The 18,373-nt window shown below is 42.8% G+C and overlaps 1 pseudogene and 1 gene segment (V, D, J or C); both read right to left on the bottom strand.

Annotated features, from left to right (window-relative positions):
* Positions 1-8,456: 8,456 nt before the first annotated feature.
* Positions 8,457-9,045, bottom strand: LOC140498881 (immunoglobulin lambda variable 3-25-like). The segment is given in 2 exon segments: positions 8,457-8,788; positions 8,952-9,045. Coding segments are annotated over 2 exon segments (363 nt in total).
* An 8,239-nt stretch (positions 9,046-17,284) lies between these two features.
* On the bottom strand, positions 17,285-18,121 carry LOC140498045 (histamine N-methyltransferase pseudogene; annotated as a pseudogene).
* Positions 18,122-18,373: the final 252 nt, after the last annotated feature.

The raw sequence follows: 18,373 nt of genomic DNA, 5'->3' as shown, positions 1-18,373 counted from the left end.
GAGATAATTTGCCCCATTCCATTTCTCCCTTTCTCCTCCCATATATTTCTCTCTCACTGCTTGATTTCATTTTTTTTTTAAGATATGATCCCATCCTATTCAATTCACTCTGCGCACTCTGTTTCTATGAGTGTGTGCATGTGCATGTGTGTGTGTGTAATCCTGCCAAGTACCCAGATACTGAATAGTTTCAAGAGTTACTAATATTGTCTTTCCATGTAGGGATGTAAACAGTTCAACTTTAGTAAGTCCCTTATGACTTCTCTTTGCTGTTTACCTTTTCATGCTTCTCTTCATTCTTGTGTTTGAAAGTCAAATTTTCTTTTCAGCTCTGGTCTTTTCATCAAGAATGCTTGAAAGTCCTCGATTTCATTGAAAGACCAATTTTTCCCCTGAAGTATTATACTCAGTTTTGCTGAGTAGGTGATTCTTGGTTTTAGTCCTAGTTCCTTTGACTTCTGGAATATCCTATTCCATGCCCTTCGATCTCCTAATGTAGAAGCTGCTAGGTCTTGTGTTATCCTGATTGGATTTCCACAGTACTTGAATTGTTTCTTTCTAGCTGCTTGCAATATTTTCTCCTCAACCTGGGAATTCTGGAATTTGGCCACAATATTCCTAGGAGTTTCTCTTTTTGGATCTTTTTCAGGTGGTGATCGCTGGATTCTTTCAATATTTATTTTGCCCTCTAGTTCTAGAATATCAGAGCAGTTTTCCTTGATAATTTCATGAAAGATGATGTCTAGGCTCTTTTTTTGATCATGGCTTTCAGGTAGTCCCATAATTTTTAAATTGTCTCTCCTGGATCTATTTTCCAGGTCAGTTGTTTTTCCAATGAGATATTTCACATGATCTTCCATTTTTTCATTCTTTTGGTTTTGTTTTGTGATTTCTTGGTTTCTCATAAAGTCATTAGCTTCCATCTGTTCCATTCTAATTTTGAAAGAACTATTTTCTTCAGTGAGCTTTTGAATCTCCTTTTCCATTTGGCTAATTCTGCTTTTGAAAGCATTCTTCTCCTCATTGGCTTCTTGACCCTCCTTTGCCAATTGAGTTAGCCTATTTTTCAGGGTGTTATTTTCTTCAGCATTTTTTTGGGTGTCCTTTAGCAGGGAGCTGATCTGTTGTTCATACTTTGCTTGCAAGTCTTTTATTGTTCTTCCCAGTTTTTCCTCCACCTCTCTATCATGATTTAGAAAATTGTTTGGGCTCTTTAAGAACTTTTCCCAGCACAGATCTCATTGAGTGGGCTGGGATGTAGAAGCACTGACTTCTGTGTCTTCCCCTGATGGTGAGCACCGCTCTTCCTCATCAGAAGGGAGGGGAGGAGAAACCTGCTCACCAAGAAAGTAACCCTCTATAGTCTTGGTTTTTTTCCCTTTTCTGGGCATTTTCCCAGCCAGTGACTTGAGCTCTGAATATTCTCCTCACACCCACCTCGCCTCTGGATCCTCCCAGGCAGTGCTTGGGGTCTGAGGCTCAAATGCTGCTTTCCAGCCTCAGGGCTTTGGGCGGGGACAGGGCTGCTATTCAGTGTGAGATTATGTTTAGGTGCTCAGGTGGTGACAGGGCCGTGTCACGGGCTCAGTTCCCTCAGGGGGTTTATGCACAGACCGTCAACAATGGATCCAGGCTCCTGCCTGCTTGGGGAGCCCCAGTCTGCTCCCACCTCTGCTGTTGCCTCCCGAGGGGGCCTGAGTATGCGGGCACCCCACTCCCCTCTCGACCCCCCAAAGAGACCTTCTCACTGACCCCCGTCACCTGTGGGTGGAGGGACCCACACGGCCGCTGGAGATCCCATCCCTGAAGTCCGCTCAGATCTTCTCCTCTCGGTGCTGGGCCGGGGCAGGGCTGGGCTGGGCTCCACGTCCTCAGCACGAGGGACCTTTTGCAAGAGGTTTGCAGGTCCCTCTGGAACAGAAATCTTATCCACTCTCCTGTTATGTGGCTTCTCCTATTCCCAAATTTATTGGCAGCTCTTTACTACAGATATTTCATGGGCTGTGGGTTCGGAGCTAGTGTATTTGTATGTTTCTACTCCGCCATCTTGGCTCAGCCCCCCGAGATCACATTTTTGCAGTTCATACCAGCATCTCACAGGCTTACTGGTATCATGAATCAATGCCTCAGACTGCTTTTCTTCCTATCCATACCTGGAGGTAGACTCAGCAGAACAGTCAGTTAACAGTCCCATAAAATCATAAAATAGCAAGCTCCAATAATCAGTTTCAGACATGACTACAATTTCACATTGGCTAAGGAACTTCTTTTGAAGCAAGTCTTAAGTAACTTACATGCCTTTCTATACATGTTCTAGTTCCTGATTAAATAATAATCACAAAATCAAATTTACCATCAAAACCCTAAGTTATTGCTCTGATAGATTTACACCTGTTTCCCAAACTACTCTATCCCTTTCTTTCTTTTTTTTTTTTATTAAATTTTTAATTTTGGGTTACAAATTTTCTCCCCTTTTTTCTCCCTCCCCCCCCAGACCCAAGTTTTCTAATTGCCCCTGTGACCTATCTGCTCTCTCCTCTATCCTCCCTCCCTGCCCTTGTCTCCGTCTTCTCTTTTGTCTTGTAGGGCCAGATAGCTTTCTTGACCCCTTAACCTGTGTTTCTTGTTACCCAGTGGTAAGAACATTACATTTGGTCCTAACACTTTGAGTTCCAACTTCTTTAGCTCCCTCCCTCTCTACCCCTTCCCCTTGGAAGACAGGCAGTCCAATATAGGCCATATCTGTTTAGTTTTGCAAATGATTTCCATACTAGTTGTGTTGTATAAGACTAACTATATTTCCCTCCATCCTGTCCTGTCCCCCATTACTTCTATTTTCTTATGGTCCTTTCCCTCCCCGTGAGTGTTGACCTCGGATTGCATTCTCCTCTCTATCCTCCCCCCCTTCCTGCTTGTGCCCCTGTCCCACACTCTCCTGTATTATGAGATAGGTTTTACTATCAGAATGAGTGTGCATTATATTCTTTCTTTTAGTGGAATGTGATGAGAGTAGATCTCATGTTTTTCTCTTGCCTCCCCTCTTTATCCCACCCCTAATAAGTCTTTTGCTTGCCTCTTTTATGAGAGATAATTTGCCCCATATAACTTCTCCCTTTCTCCTCCCAATATTTCTCTCTCACTGCTTGATTTCATTTTTTTTTTTTAGTATATGATCCCATCCTCTTCAATTCACTCTGTGCACTCTGTCTCTATGTATGTGTACATGTGTGCATGTGTGTGTGTGTGTGTGTACTCCCACCCAGTGCTCAGATACTGAAAAGTTTCAAGAGTTATAAATATTGTCTTTCCATGTAGGAATGTAAACAGTTCAACTTTAGTAAGTCCCTTATGATTTCTCTCTGCTGTTCACCTTCCTATGGTTCTCTTCATTCTTGTGTTAGAAAGTCAAATTTTCTTTCCAGCTCTGGTCTTTTCATCAGGAAAATTTGAAAGTCTTCTATTTCATTGAAGGACCATTTTTTCTCCTGAAGTATTATACTCAGTTTTGCTGGGTAGGTGATTCTTGGCTTCAGTCCTAGTTCCTTTGACCTCTGGAATATCTTATTCCATTCCCTTCTATCCCTCAATGTAGAAGGTGCCAGATCCTGTACTATCCTGATTGTATTTCCACAATACTTGAATTGTTTCTTTCTAGCTGCTTGCAATATCTTCTCCTTCACCTGGGAACTCTGGAATTTGGCCACAATGCTCCTAGGAGTTTCTCTTTTTGGATCTCTTTCATGCGGTGTTCTGCGGATTCCTTGAATATTTATTTTGCCTTCTGGTTCTAGAATCTCAGGGCAGTTTTCCTTGATAATTTCGTGGAGGATGATGTCTAGGCTCTTCTTTTGATCATGGTTTTCAGGTGAATTTTTACATTGTCTCTCCTGATTCTATTTTCCAGGTCGGTTGTTTTTCCAATAAGATATTTCACATTATCTTCCATTTTTCGAATCTGCGCGGTATGTTCTGAGATATCTGTCTTTCTCGAAAAGTCCAAAGCTTCCATCTGTACCATTCCAGATTTGAATCTCCTTTTCCATTTGGTTAATTCTGCTTTTGAAAGCATTCTTCTCCTCATTGGCCCCTTGCACCTCCCTTGCCAGCTGAGTTAGGCTAGTTCTCAAGGTGCCAATTTCTTCAAGATTTTTTTGGTTCTCCTTTAGCAGGGAGCTGATCTGTTTTTCATGCTTCTCCCTTATCCCTCTCATTTCCCTTCCCAGTCTTTCCTCCACCTCTCTAACTTGATTTTCAAAATTCCTCTTGAGCTCTTCCATGGCCCGAGCCCATTAGGTGGGCTGGGGCACAGAGTCCTCGATTTCTGTGTCTTTGCCTGATGGCAAGCCTTGTTCCTCCCCATCAGAAAGGAAGGGAGGAAATGATTTTTCTCCTATAAAGTACCCTTCAATAATTTTATTTCTTTTCCCTTTTCTTGGCATTGTCTCCCCCTAGTGGCCTGACCTCTGAATGTTCTCCTCACATCCACCTCGCCTCCTGGTCCTCCCAGCCAGCGTTTGGGGACTGAGATTCAAATGCTGCTTCCCGCCTTAGGATTTTTGGCGGGGGCAGGGCTGCTATTCAGTGTTAAATTAGGCTCAGGTGCTGAGGTCAGGGGCAGGGCCGCCTCTCTGGCTCAATTCCCTCAGGGTGTTTATACACAGACCTTCCACAATGGATCCAGGCTCCCGCTCGTTTGGGGAGCCCCCCGTCCGCAGCCGCCTCTCAGCCCCCACCTCCCGGGAGGGGGCCCGAGCTATGGGGGCACCACGCTCCCCTCTCAAGCCGCCAAAGAGACTGTCTCACCTACCCCCGTCAGTCACCTGTTGGTGGGGGGCCCGCGCAGCTGCTGAAGATCCCGCCTCTGGATCCCTCTCAGAACTTTGTCTCTCGGAGCCGCGGCCGCCGTTGCCGCCGCAGGTCCGGGCTGGGCACCGTGTCTGCAGCGCAACGGACCTTTTGCGAGAGGTTTGCAGGTTCCTCTGTGGGTCGGGGGGACCCGCGTGGCCGCTGGATATCTTTCCCACGGTGTCGCTGCTGCGGCAGGGCTGCTCTCCTCTTCCCGCCCCGGCGCCCAGTCTCCGGCGCGAAGGTCCCCCCATGAGAGGTTTGCAGGTCTCTCCGGAACAGAAATCTCCCTCGCTCCAATATTCCGTGGTCTCTGGGTGCAGAATTCGCCCTGGGTTAGTCCCCTCTGCCGTTCTGTGGTTTGTGTGTTCGGAGCTATGTGTATGTACGTCTTTCTACTTTGCCATCTTGGCTCCGCCCCCCTACTCTATCCCTTTCTAACCCTGCTTAATCTGAAAGAAGAGCTGCACATATAAGTTCAAACACTAATTTCACCTTATGTTCATGAAATGAATTCAAATCAAAACAAATATCTAACTTCTCCATTAATGCAAAATATTACCAGAGGTTACCTGCCTCTAAGAAATTTAGACTGAAATTATTTCCTCAAACTAAAAGTGTCTCTGATTTAGTCTCAGTAACTTGATTCAGTCAATTGTATTTACCCAATTGCTCTTTGTAACATGTAAAGACTTTATTCCAAGTTGGGACTTTTGTCCCTTAATCCAAAGGAGTTTTAGTCCCATTTGTCTAAAAGGTCCCTGGAAAATCTCATCCTAAAAAATTCTTGGTTTTCTCCACGTGAACTGGCTCTCCTGATGCCCATGAGATTTTCTATTACTATGCCCAAATCTGTGTTCTACTTCCCACTCTTAACCCTATCAATCTGAATCCCAGGTTACTGGCCACTCTCATCAAGACCATTCCTGGAACCTCCAGACTGCCTGGGACCATGCAGCTTCCTTCCCCAGAGTCCATCTGTAAGAAAGATCCATCTTGTTTTAGCATTACAAATGCTCAGATCCCCTAAAAATCCACCTAATATTGAGAAATCTCAAGAAGGTATTAGCTTCTTTGGTTGAAAGAAGGCTTGGGGTGAATTCATTTGAGTAGGACTCAGCATGTTATTTTGGGTTCCCAAGTACCCCTAACCTCAACAATTCCATACAATTACAGTTAACTCTAACTCCCAATCTTGTTCTATGGAATAATGATTCAACCTCACATTTATACCTTGGTTTTCTTTCCTTACCTAATCATTTCCATTACATTCAGAAAGAAAGTTCTGTTTCAGGGATTTTGTCTTTCACAAGATGATACCAGAATACTCATTTACCCAGTTAATTGAAAACAACAAGATTCCACTACTTGCATTGTGCTTGCACCTTACACTATCTGCTTGGATTATAGAAACATGCCATGTAGATGAAAAGCAAGAACCTAATTAGATATCATCTCCACCTTATAATCAGACTCAGAAATGCCCAAAGGGAAAACATCCCTTTTCAGAGGAAATAATAAACAATTTTAGCAAAGTTCCAGGATGCAAAATGAACCTACATAAATCATCTGCATTTCTACATATGATTAACAAAACCCAACAGAAAGACATAGAATGAGAAATGCCATTTAAAGTTATGGTAGACACTATAAAATATCTGGCAGTCTACCTGCCAAAGCAAACCTGAAGAATATATGAGCACAACTACAAAACATTTTCCCCACAAATAAAGTCAGATCTCAATAGCTGTAAAAACATCAGTTGCTTATGGGTATGCCAAGCTAATAAAATAAAAATGAAAATTCTACCTAAATTGATTTACTTATTCAGTCCAATGACAATCAAAAACACAAAAAATTATTTTCATGAGCTGGAAAATATAATATCAAAATTCATCTGGAAGAATTAATGGTCCTGAATATTGAGGGAATTTATGAAAACAAGTACTAGGGAAGGTAGTCTAGTCACACTAGATTTCAAATTGTATTATAACGTAGCAATCATCAAAACCATTTGGTACCAGCTAAGAAACAGAGGGGTAGATCAGTGGAATAAGTTAGGTACACAAGACACAGAAGTCAGTGACAAGAGCAGTCTACTATTTGAGAAACCCGAGGACCCCAGTGTCTGAGATGAGAACTCACTGTTTGTCAAAAGCTCCTGAGAAAACTAGAAAACAGGATGGCAGAAACAGGGCATAGAACAATGTCTGACACTGTATACCTGCATAAAGTCCAAATAGGTACACAAACTGGGTGTAAATGCTGATACTATATACAAATGGGGATGCAAGGAATAGTTTATTTGTCAAAATATGGAAAATGGAGGAATTTATAACCAATCAAGAGACAGCAAACATTGTGAAATGCAAAATGGATAACTTTGATTACCTTAAACTGAAAAATTTTTGCACCAATAAAGCCATTGCATCCAAAATGAGGAGGCAAGCAGAAACCTGGGAAAGGATTTTTACTAGTGTCTCTGATAAAGGTCTCATATCTTAGATATGTAGAGCACTGAATCAGATTTACAAGAATAGAAGTCATTTCTGAATTGATACATGGTTAAAGGATATGAACAGGCAGTTTTCAGAGGAAAAAAAAATTAATGCTGTGTATAACCACATGAAAAAATGCTCTAAATCACTACTGATTAGAGAGATGCAAACCAAAACAATTCTGAGGTACCACATCCTATCTATCAGATTTGCTAAAGTGACACAACCAGGAGATGATAAATGTTGGAGAAGATGTGGGAGAGTTGGAACACCAATTCATTGTTGGTGTAGCTGTGAGCTGATCCAGTTGGATGTGGAGAGCAGTTTGGAGCTATGCCCAAAGGGCTATAAAGTGATCCAGCAATATTTCTAGGACAGTATCCCAAAGAGATCATAAAAATGGGAAAAGGACCTCCATTTACAAAAATATTTAAAGCAGCTCTTTCTGTGGTGGCCAAGAATTAGAAATCTAGGGCATGCCCAACAACTGGGGAATGGGTGAGTAAGTTGTGGTATATGTATGTAATAGAATACTATTGTGCTGTAAGAAATAATGAACAGGAAGACTTCAGAGAAGCCTGAAAAGACTTATATGAACTGATGCTGAGTGAAAGGAGAAGAAGTAGGGGAACACTGTAACGTTGTAACAGTGTAACAATAAGAGCCACAGTGTGAGAGGACTGTTTCTGATTAACTTGGCTCTTCACAGAAAACATTCCCAAAGGACTCTTGAAGCAAAATACCGTCCACATCCAGAAAAAGAACTCTGGAATCAAAATGCAAAAAGAAGCAGACAATCTTTTCTGCTGTAATGCTTTGTGTTGTTTTGTTCTCCTCATGGTTTCTCCCGTTGGTTTTAATTCTTCTGTGTAACATGAGTAATGTAAAATTGTGTTCAATAAGAATGTTTTTGTAGAGCCCATAAAAAATTGCATGCCTTCTTGGGAAGAGATGGGGGAGGGAAGAGGAATGCTCCACCCCCAGACAGAAAAGCAGGGAGGGAGAAGAGGAGGAAGGGATCTGAGGGACCAGTTGGTTCTGTCTGGTGTTCACCAGCCATCGCTCTGGATCCCAGAAGGGAAGGCATAGGGGGAGGAGCCCTGGCAGGGTTTTTGTCTCACTTCCCCCTCAGTCTGTGTCACTGTGAGCACCACTACCTCTATCCCCCACCTGACAGTAATAATCAGCCTCGTCCTCAGCCTGGAGCCCAGAGATGCTCAGGGTGGCTGTGTTTCCAGACTTGGAGCCAGAGAATCTGTCAGGGATCCCCGAGGGTCTGCTGTTATTGTCATAAATCACCAGTTTAGGGGCCTGGCCAGGTTTCTGCTGGTACCACTGTACATAGTAGCCACTAATTCCATCCCCAGCACAGGAGATGGAGGCTGTCTCTCTCAGGCTCTTGGACACTGACGGTGGCTGAGTCAGGACAATGGAGAACCCAGAACCTGTAAGAGAAGCAAAGAAGAGATTGGTCAGAGGCAGGGGCCTCTCTCCCCAAAGGAATGATGATCCCTTCCACAACCTCAGTATGACCTCAGGCCAGGCATAGACCTGGTATGAAACACTGTGGGGCCTGAGTCAAAGGGAGGAGTCCCGGGGTAACCTCACCTGTGTAGACAGTCAGGAGTGAGAACAGCAGAGAGATCCAAGCCATGGTAAAGGTTTCTCCCAGAGCTCTGTGTCCTGAGACTCCCCAGCTGGAACTGGGCCCCCCCAGGGCTCTCTTAAGACCAGCCCAGGTCCTGCAGGGAGGAGGCCCCCACATGCAAATCTGCTCCTGTTCTGGACACCTGAAGGAGGGGCCTCAGGACTTGGAGAGAACACCCAGACCCTAGACTCCAAACCTAGGACATATGTTGAGCCTCAGAGGGCGTTAGGAAGTCCTCCTGATGGGATACAGGCTCTGGAAGTGTGGCAGACAGTTGAGTCAATTGTTTGGGATCCAAGAATTGCTGGGTGAAGTACTCATGATACCCCAGCAGGTATTTCCCACCAAGAACTTAAATGTTCCAACATAGCCATTTATATACAATTAAGCCAGAGACCTAGGATGGATAACAACCATTAATTGCTTTTCAAGGCCCTGAGTCACTCCCCATAGAGTGGGGCCCCAACCAGGCTAAAACTTTTGAAACTGAAAACCAAATTGACCACCCCTCCAGCATTAGCTCTACCCCATTTAGAAAAACCTTTTCACTCTGTATATTGATGAAAGAAGAGGACAGGTTTTGGGAGTCTTAACTCAGGCCTGAGGACCTGGCCCCTGCAGTTTGCTTACTTCTTATATCAGTTAGACTCTGTGGCTGCTGGGTGGCTTTCATGTGTCCACATGCAGGGTAAGTGTTAAACAGTTACTTGGACTGTTTGCACATTTTTAGTACTTGAGGAGGTTGTTCAGACGCAGGGGTCTAAGGGAACTCTGAAGTGTCCCTTAAAATGTTGGGGCATTGGTAGGGGCAGCTCTGCATGTGCCCCCAGCTCAGGGGAAGGGACTGGGAAGGCACCATCAGCTGAGCCTCCCCCAGGCCACAGGGTAGGAGACCAGGAGTTCAGGGGCTAAGAGCCCCAGGGGGCCATTTCCAGCCCAGCTCAGCCCCAGACATATTCCAATGTCTCCCTCTGCTGGCCTCAGGACCAATGGCAGCCCCAGGGAAGGTCGGGTGGAAGGTCTTTGGCTTTACTACCTTCCCCCTTTGAGTAAAAGGTTCTTAAAACAAGAGACAATCCTTCATTTCTCTTAAATTTATGTTTCCAACTGTTAGTACAGTGGAAGAAGGAAAATGACCTTTATGTACATTGTTTAGAGAAACTCTTCATGGTGGTCAAAAATGTGATTAGAATCTCATTTTCCAGATACGAGGCATAGATTCCAAGTTATTAGAATATGAAACATTACTTAATAGAAAAAAATTGTCCTAATATACAAATACACAGTTGTCAGAGGAAGAAATCCAAATTATCAACAGTCATATCAATGTAAGCCTGCTTTAAGTAAAAAAAAAAAATTAGCAAAATGCTGTAGCTCTCTAGGAATATGGTGGGATAGGACAGAAATGTCCAGCCTCTCCAGATTTCCTCCACAAACAAGATGATAACAGTACCTTTGGGAGAACATAGAGTAGTAAAAAGAAACCATCGTAGGGATAGAAGTGTGATCTTCCTGGGACACCCACAGAAAATCTCAACAAATGTCCCTGTGAAGAGTAAACACCTGAAATCTAGGTCTGCTTAAACGACAAGCAGCAAGCCCTGGGGTTAGCTGGGTTGAAAGGCTGCTTCAGCCTCCATCCCAGGAACTTTTACTTCTGGGACAGTGAGGAGAGTTGGGTGTCTGTGCCAGAGCAGATCCAGGGAACCTCTATTGAGAACGAATGCCAGACCCCGCTTTTCTGTGAAGACATGGTTGTATATAAGAAGGAACAAGCATAAACCAGGTGAATGCAGAAGCCCTGGTGCTGGGACTCTCCTACCTGCTGGCACTGTAACAGAAGGATGGAGTCCTTGGTTTCCATTCCAAGCTAGAGGGGAGAACTGAAGGAGGATGTCAGTCCAGAAGCACCATCTTTCATGCTCCAGGACTAGAGGTGATTACAAAACCGAAGATGCTACAAATAAAAAAATAATCAACAGGCGAAGGAGAAAGAGCTCAACCACAAAAGAATTACTATTCGAATAGAGAAGATCAGGGTTTGCTTTCAAAGAGGATACTAAAGAAATAATCTTCTACCCTAAAGAGTAATGAAAAATGGTCAGCTGCCCTAAAAGAATTCATAGAAGAACCTTAAAATGACTTTAAAAACCAAATGAGAGAGATTGAGGAAAAAAATATAAAAACTAAACAATAAGACCAATAAAAAACCAAGATTATGAAAAGAAAGTCAACCAATTAGAAAAAAGACATCCAGAATCTTAAGGAAGAAAACCAACTCTTTGAAAATTAGAATTAGGCAAGGAGAAGCTAATAAAGTTATAAGAGATCAAGAAATAATAAAACAAAATATAAAGAAGGAAAAAATAGAAGATAAGGTGAAACATCTCATAAGAAAAACACCTGATCTGGAGAGCAGATCAAGAAGAGAAAACATAAAAATAATCAGACTACCTGAAAGTAATGATAAAAAAAATCCTAACACAATAAAACAAGAAATAAAGAAAATTTTCCTGAAGCATTAGAACAAGAGAGAAAAGTAGAAATAGAAAAAATCCATTTATCATCACTTAAAAGAGATCTTATGTGGACAACTTACAGGAATAATATAGGGAAATTCTGCAGCCCTCACCTCAAGGATAAATCATTACCACCAACAAGAAAAGAACCATTTTAAAATGGTTAAGCATCCACTTAACTTCTATACTGAAAGTCAAGAGCAAAGCAAGAGACTTGACAATTGATTTCCAGAAATTGTCTAGGACTACTGGCACATATGCTGAACCCACAACTCCACCCTGCCTCAAGGTACTTTGTTTCTTCCCTCTCCCTTCTCCCCCAAACTGAACATATAGCAATGGGGTGTCCTTGAAACACCACCTGAAAAATGTGTTCCAAAAGAAAGGAAAACATGAAACATGGTTTTGTTTGCTGGCAAAACCAAAAAAACAAAAAAAACCCAAACAAACAGAAGAAGTGAATCCATTGAAAGAACAAACCAGATAATTTTGTTCATTTAAACTCAGAAACGCTCCAAAAAGACCTTAGACCGAAAACATTTCCCCTTCTGGCTTGCAGTAAACATCTGTCGTGAATAGGGAGAGAGCCTACCTTCATCCAAAGAGTTCCTATGGGAAACACAGCTTTTGTGGCCAACAACTGCACTTGGATCCAATTGAATGGGGAGAGATTCTGAGAAGCGTAGGGAGGGCACCCTCTTTCCCTATCCTACTGCCACCCCCACTGCTTTTGAACCACATTGGCCAGGAGAATCAACAGAGACAATTATCTGAGCCCAGCCTCGCTTATGAACAGGGGCATGGCACCTGCTAAGAAAGGATCGGTCAAGCAGCTGGCCTGTGGACCAAAGATTCCAAATCCAAGGAGCAGTTCCTTTTCTCAACCTGGGTCCAAGAGTGGCCCCAAACCCACCTAGGACTGGTCAGCATCAGAAGGTGTCCTTTCCTTACTAGGAACTTCTGAGGACTTGGGCAGAACCCTCAGCAGCCATGAAAGCACCACCTCTCTCTAGTTTTGAGGAATGCTTTTGTTAATTGATGAATGCATCAATTCATGTTAGCTCTTAAATTCCCAGGCTTGGTAGGCTGACTGCAAATTAGGAGATTAGGTGTTCCAGTCACCTTAACTGGTACAGATGGGATAAAGTCCTCCCAACCCCCAGAGTGGGGTGGCTGAACCAGAATACACACAAGCTTCTTTCCTCAGAGAATGACAAGAGGAACATAGTTACACAAGAAAGGTCCAGAATTCAGTCCTGGATAAATGACAACACCTCTAAGTAATTTCCTCAGCTTCACTCTCTTGGCCTGATCTTCTCTAGTGGTCTTGGCCAATGGGAGCCCTGTGCTGGGAACATCCACCTCTTGGTTCACAGCTCTATATGCAGCTTCCATGCAATGGTTTGCAGTGTGAGTAAAAGTTTTTGTTTGGACAACATACCTCTGAAATGGGAGCCAGCTGAAGGACCAAACCTTCAATGGCTATGGAAGGAAATTGACTTGGAGAAGCTCTGAAAGTTTCTTTTTTATTTTTGAGTAGAAGAAAAATTGTACTGAAATGTGTTTATTAAAAGGTTCACAAAAATAAGTTTCTGGACCCCAGGTTACAAATACTGGAAGTACAGTCTAGAGGATCATTCATCAGGTGTACTGTAGAAAGTGCTCCTCCATTGGATGGGGGCAAGGAGGAGGTAAGACTAGATCCACTTCTCTCCAACAGACTCTAAATTCTCAACTGTAATGTTTCCTAATAATAGGAAAAGACTAATTGGTATTAACTTTGAAGATGGAGAGGATTTAGGGTTAAAACTGGAGGGTTAGGGTTAGGGTTCCAATTATATCTTTTGGAGGGAGGGAAGAGGAGGGAAAGATGGGAGATGAAAGGAATCATTTGGGCTGGGGAAGTGAGAGACTAAGGTATTTTTTGCACTGGGCAACCAAGTCAATATGTGTCTGAGGGAGGTCTTCCTGAATCTAAGCCTTTCCCTCTTAACTATCCTACTCTGCCTTATTGTCTGATATATGCTAGGAAATCATAAAGACAAATTTCAAAAATATACGTTAGCTTCATTTTTGCTTTTAAAAGAAAGTACTGCCTGGCCTCCATAATATCTTTATTTATATTATATCATAATGATAATGTCATTCAGGATAAAGTCATTTCAAGTCATCATTGGTCATATTTGTCAGTTAAATGTGCTTGTGTCATCTTTTTTGTTTTTTTAGGGAAGAAGTTCCTTCTTTTATTGAATGGAAAAACTAGCATTTAAATGTTATGTAAACATAACCTACATAAGTAACCATTATCTGTAATTATGATCAAGTCCCACTAATTCATTTACTTAATTGTTTGTAAAGTTCACTCTTCAGATTGATTCAGCAGAATATTCTATTCCATGCAGCAAGGGTAGAAAACACTGATTTTCATATCCATCTATCTGAAAGAGGATTTTAATGTCAGTAATAGTTGCAGTCATTTTCTTCTGTTCTTCAAACGTAAGTATGTGGTATTTTGACATTGAGAAATGAATCAAGTCTTAGGAAATTCAAACTGATTATCTGATATGTAAAATGTGCCTAATTCAGTTTTAAATTCAACTCTCTACCTTTATACAGGCCCTGGCTTTCACCAACCATCTTTGTGCTGGAATTTTCCATCAGTTCAGTGTTGTCCCAAGCACAAAATCAATAAGTGATGGCATATCAGGTTATGAAGTAACATGGCAGGACAGGAGAAACCTTCCTCTGAATGTTCACGAGGGCAGAGATTTATACTTAGCTGAAGAGTCATCATTTTTGCCTGTGACAGCATTATAAATTTTGTCAGGTGTTTTGGAACAGGTAGGTGTAGTCTGTGGTGTCACAGTGTGTGCAAATCCTTGGTAGTAACCCAAGTGAAGATGGCAGAGAAGCAGCAACAGAAATCTGGTCTTGAGATGATAATAATAAACTTGTATTTTCTCTTTGTTCTTCCTCATTAGGAAAAAACTTTTTACTATGATGATCCAGGACTGTCCTTCCAACATTTCTTACTTGTTTAGGTATATCATCTCTAATATCTGAAATGTCCCACGTTGCAAGAAAAGAATCAAAGCATGAGCCTTCTTCTGCCTCCTGCACATAGGGTTTGTAGGAAAAACTGTAGTGATGAGCGTTAGCAGCCAAGAACATCTCAACACAGATGAAGAAATCTTGGAGACCTGGAGCCGCAGCTTCTACTGTCTGCCATTCCCAGGTATGCTTTTCAGAAATCACTCCAGCTTTTTCCAGAAGGCAACGATTGCTGCTTGGCAGAAGGAAACAAAAACAACCATCTTTACCAATAGGCTGAACTGGATTCAGCTCTTCCCTCAGTACTTTATAAAACAGCACAAGGCAATACATAGCAAGCAGTTGTGACGCGTTGTTGAATGTAACCAATTGAGTCCAAGCATTTTTAAAGCTAAAGTTCCCTTCCTCATATACAGATTAGAGCAATAATAGTTGTGAATGGTCTGACAACAGTATACTGCAGGACACCTAGTTTGCACCTGAACAGTAATACTTCTCCCACTGCCCATGATGGACAGCAGCAGAAAGGAGGCAAATGTTTCTGCTGACCTTTGGCTTCAAGGATTAACACCAGATTTGGATACTGGATAGTCAGATAATTGGAAATGAATCCCATGAAACTGTATATGACATAAGCTTCACAGCCTTCTCGGCAAGTATCCCCATACATCGCAATGGCAGGATACTTCAGAGCTATCCAACTATCCAAGCTGTATATAGGCACCATCCAAAGCATCCTTACTATTCGCTTCCGTAGCTCAGGTACAGTGTAATGCAGTAAATGTTGCGAAATCCCCCAGACAGACCTTGGCACAGTCATCAGTAAAAGGATTCCAGCAACAAACCACGCTTTTGTGTGTATCCCAGCCTCTAACTTCTGCAGCTCCCACACGCCCGGGGACAGAGAGACGACCAAGGGCACCAGGCAGAGGAACCCCACGAAGGACCGGATCCATCGCCTCCAGTTCCAGGAGGTGCCAACGCCGCGGCTTCCAGGGTGAGAGCTCCTCTGTCTGCTGCGCCCTCCGCGGCTGGCGCTGCTCGGCCCGCTCGCTCGGGTATCGCCCCAGCTCGGACGGACACAGCCGCGGAGCCAACCCTGCCGGGCCAAGTCATGGCCGTCACCCCCCTCCCCTCTGCCCCCCTCACCCGGCAGCCACCCCACGCTCTGCCTCAAGGAGCTGCCTCCATACGGCCGAGACCCGCGGCCCCCTCCTGCCCCTGCCCCCCAAAACCTCCAAAGAAGAAACGCACAGTCCCCCTCTCCCACACAAACCTGTGTTGTCTTTGGTAATCTCCAAGATTAATGGTTTAATGTTCTCATTCAATGATATGATTGGACAAACTACAATTTGTTCAAAATAACCTATTTAGAGAAGTATTTAAGAAGATATTTAGAGAAGAGAAACCAAAACTTGTTCATCCCTAGAATAAACAAGAGACTACGAAACTTCATGAGCTCTTTCAGGTGAGTGTAGCCATGTGGCTGCCTGTAACTATGTAGCAAGTTGAGAGAGAGAGAGAGAGAGAGAGAGAGAGAGAGAGAGAGAGAGAGAGAGAGAGAGAGAGAGAGAGACAGAGACAGAGAGACAGAGAGAGACAGAGACAGAGAGAGACAGAGAGAGAGAGACACAGAGAGAGAGACACAGAGAGAGAGACAGAGAGAGAGAATGGTGAATTGCAAATTATGAAGCGCTTTTAAATTTCATTGACACTACTACAATTTTCTTCTTCTCTTTCTTAAGTCTTATCATCAAAAATACTCAAGCCCTGATTTACAGAATTTGTTGATATCCAAGGTATAAAACATTTAAACAAAAGTTTAGCAGGCTCTCCCGAGCCTACACAAACTGTACAAACCATAGCACATCACTCTACAGAGTGCACTGCAGTTTGGGCAGCTGGATTTAGCTGGATCTCTTATGTAAACTTTAGAAATGAGCTTTATGTGGGAGAGGGGTTGATGAGGTCCTGCTGCATCAGGTGACATTAAAAGATGCCACTTCTATGTGTAAATGGATGATGGAAGGTAACGGACCTTCCAAATTGTCACAGGTATGGGCTATACTCAGTTTCAACCTATATGAGAAGGTAATTTATTAAGAATGTTATACGTTGTACTTTAAAGCAAGAGTAAATCACTGCTAATTCTGTACCTTGTAAATTCCAGATGAAATGACTTAGTTTGCATATATTTCTATGCACCTTGTCTTCTCCTATAGAATACACACTCCTTCAGGGCAAGGACATAGTTTTTTGGCTTTTGAAAACCTCTTCACCTCCTTACCAGGAACAGTACCCTGCACACAGTAGGTGCTTCATAAGTGCTTGTTGATTGACAGATGAACAACAGTGTTACACTTCAACTACTATGAAACTCAGGTGATTGTGAAAAAGAATCTTTCCCCTTTCTTTTATACTGTATCCCTGGGGCAGCAAGATGGTGCAGTGGATAAAACATCAGTGCAGAAGTCAGGAGGACCTGAGTTCAAGTTTCACCACAGACACTTGACACTCACTAGTTGTGTGATGTTGGGCAAGTCATTTAACCCCAGTTGCCTCATCCTGAGTCATCTCCAGTCATTCTCCAGTCATTCTAATGAATATCTGGTCAATGGATTCAGGCGGCTCTGGAGCAGAATTGAGGCTGCTGACCTGCACAGCCCTCCCTCACTCGAAACAAAGTCAAGTGCAAGTCATGTCATCATTTCTCTGATGGCATAGTCTTCTTTGGCAACGAAGGATGGACACAAGCACACCGAATCCTGGCCTTTGAAGGTCTTCAATAATCTCAGCTTTCAGATCAGGTGGAGCAATTTTGCTGAAGTGACAGGTTTCTGTTAAAAAGTCCAGAAGTAACTCTCCATTTTCATTACTTTCAAAAAATCAATCTGATATATTCATTGCGAACAGAAGGTCAAACATTGATATTGAATTTCCAAAGTTTCCAGACTTTCAGTGATATTGGAGGATGACACATAGAGGCAGGGATCATGTGAGGGTAAGTGGGATCCATACTTTTCCCACAGTTTGTCCCAACCACTGGTTCTTGACACAAGAATAATAACTATCTTGCCCTTGGTATCCAGGAGACTGTGGAAAAATTTCGGAGTAGCTGGGATATTTTTTATATAATACAGCATCTGAATCATGTGAATAAAGTTCCATTTCCAAAGCTCTTTTTTCTCTGTTATTCTATATAGATATTCAAATGATGTCTTCTGATGCCAAGCAAACTTTATGTTCTTGAGGTCTGATGCTGTGGCTACATGCTCTTTGTATTTGTTCAGCATTTGCTTCATCTACTTCATTATTGATGTGACTTCCTGCATAGTGAGCTTGAACTTGAGAATTTGAAGGTCAATTTCCCCTGCTCCACCACCTATGCTTAGAATGGTAATTTCTGGTTTTGCTACTCCAGTCCTTACTATAATACCTGGATGTTTCTCCTCAGTGAAGTTCTGCATGCCCTGGTGCTCCATGGAATTAGCCAGAAACTGGCAAAAAGCCTCAATGGGTCTGCCATGATCAGAAAAGAAGTTCCTCATGGAAGATACCATGTTTGGTTTTCTGAGAAAGGCAGAAGGGAAAGGGAAGTTTCTCAAAGCTCTGAAAGTTTCAGGGGACACTGGAGCACAAGACAACTGAAGTGCAGTGGGAGAAAAGAGAGATAAGGGAAAATATTTTCATGTCTGTCCCCTCACTGAGCCAGGAATAGAAGAGACAATGAGAGTATGGGCTCAGAAGGGATTTTTTTCCCCCTCATTTTCTCATGTTTTTCTTTCTCTTTTGTCCTTGTGCATATAATTATC

The sequence above is a fragment of the Notamacropus eugenii genome, chromosome 4, assembly GCF_028372415.1.
Source record: "Notamacropus eugenii isolate mMacEug1 chromosome 4, mMacEug1.pri_v2, whole genome shotgun sequence".
NCBI lineage: Eukaryota > Metazoa > Chordata > Mammalia > Diprotodontia > Macropodidae > Notamacropus > Notamacropus eugenii.
This window is presented reverse-complemented; position numbering and strand designations above follow the sequence as displayed.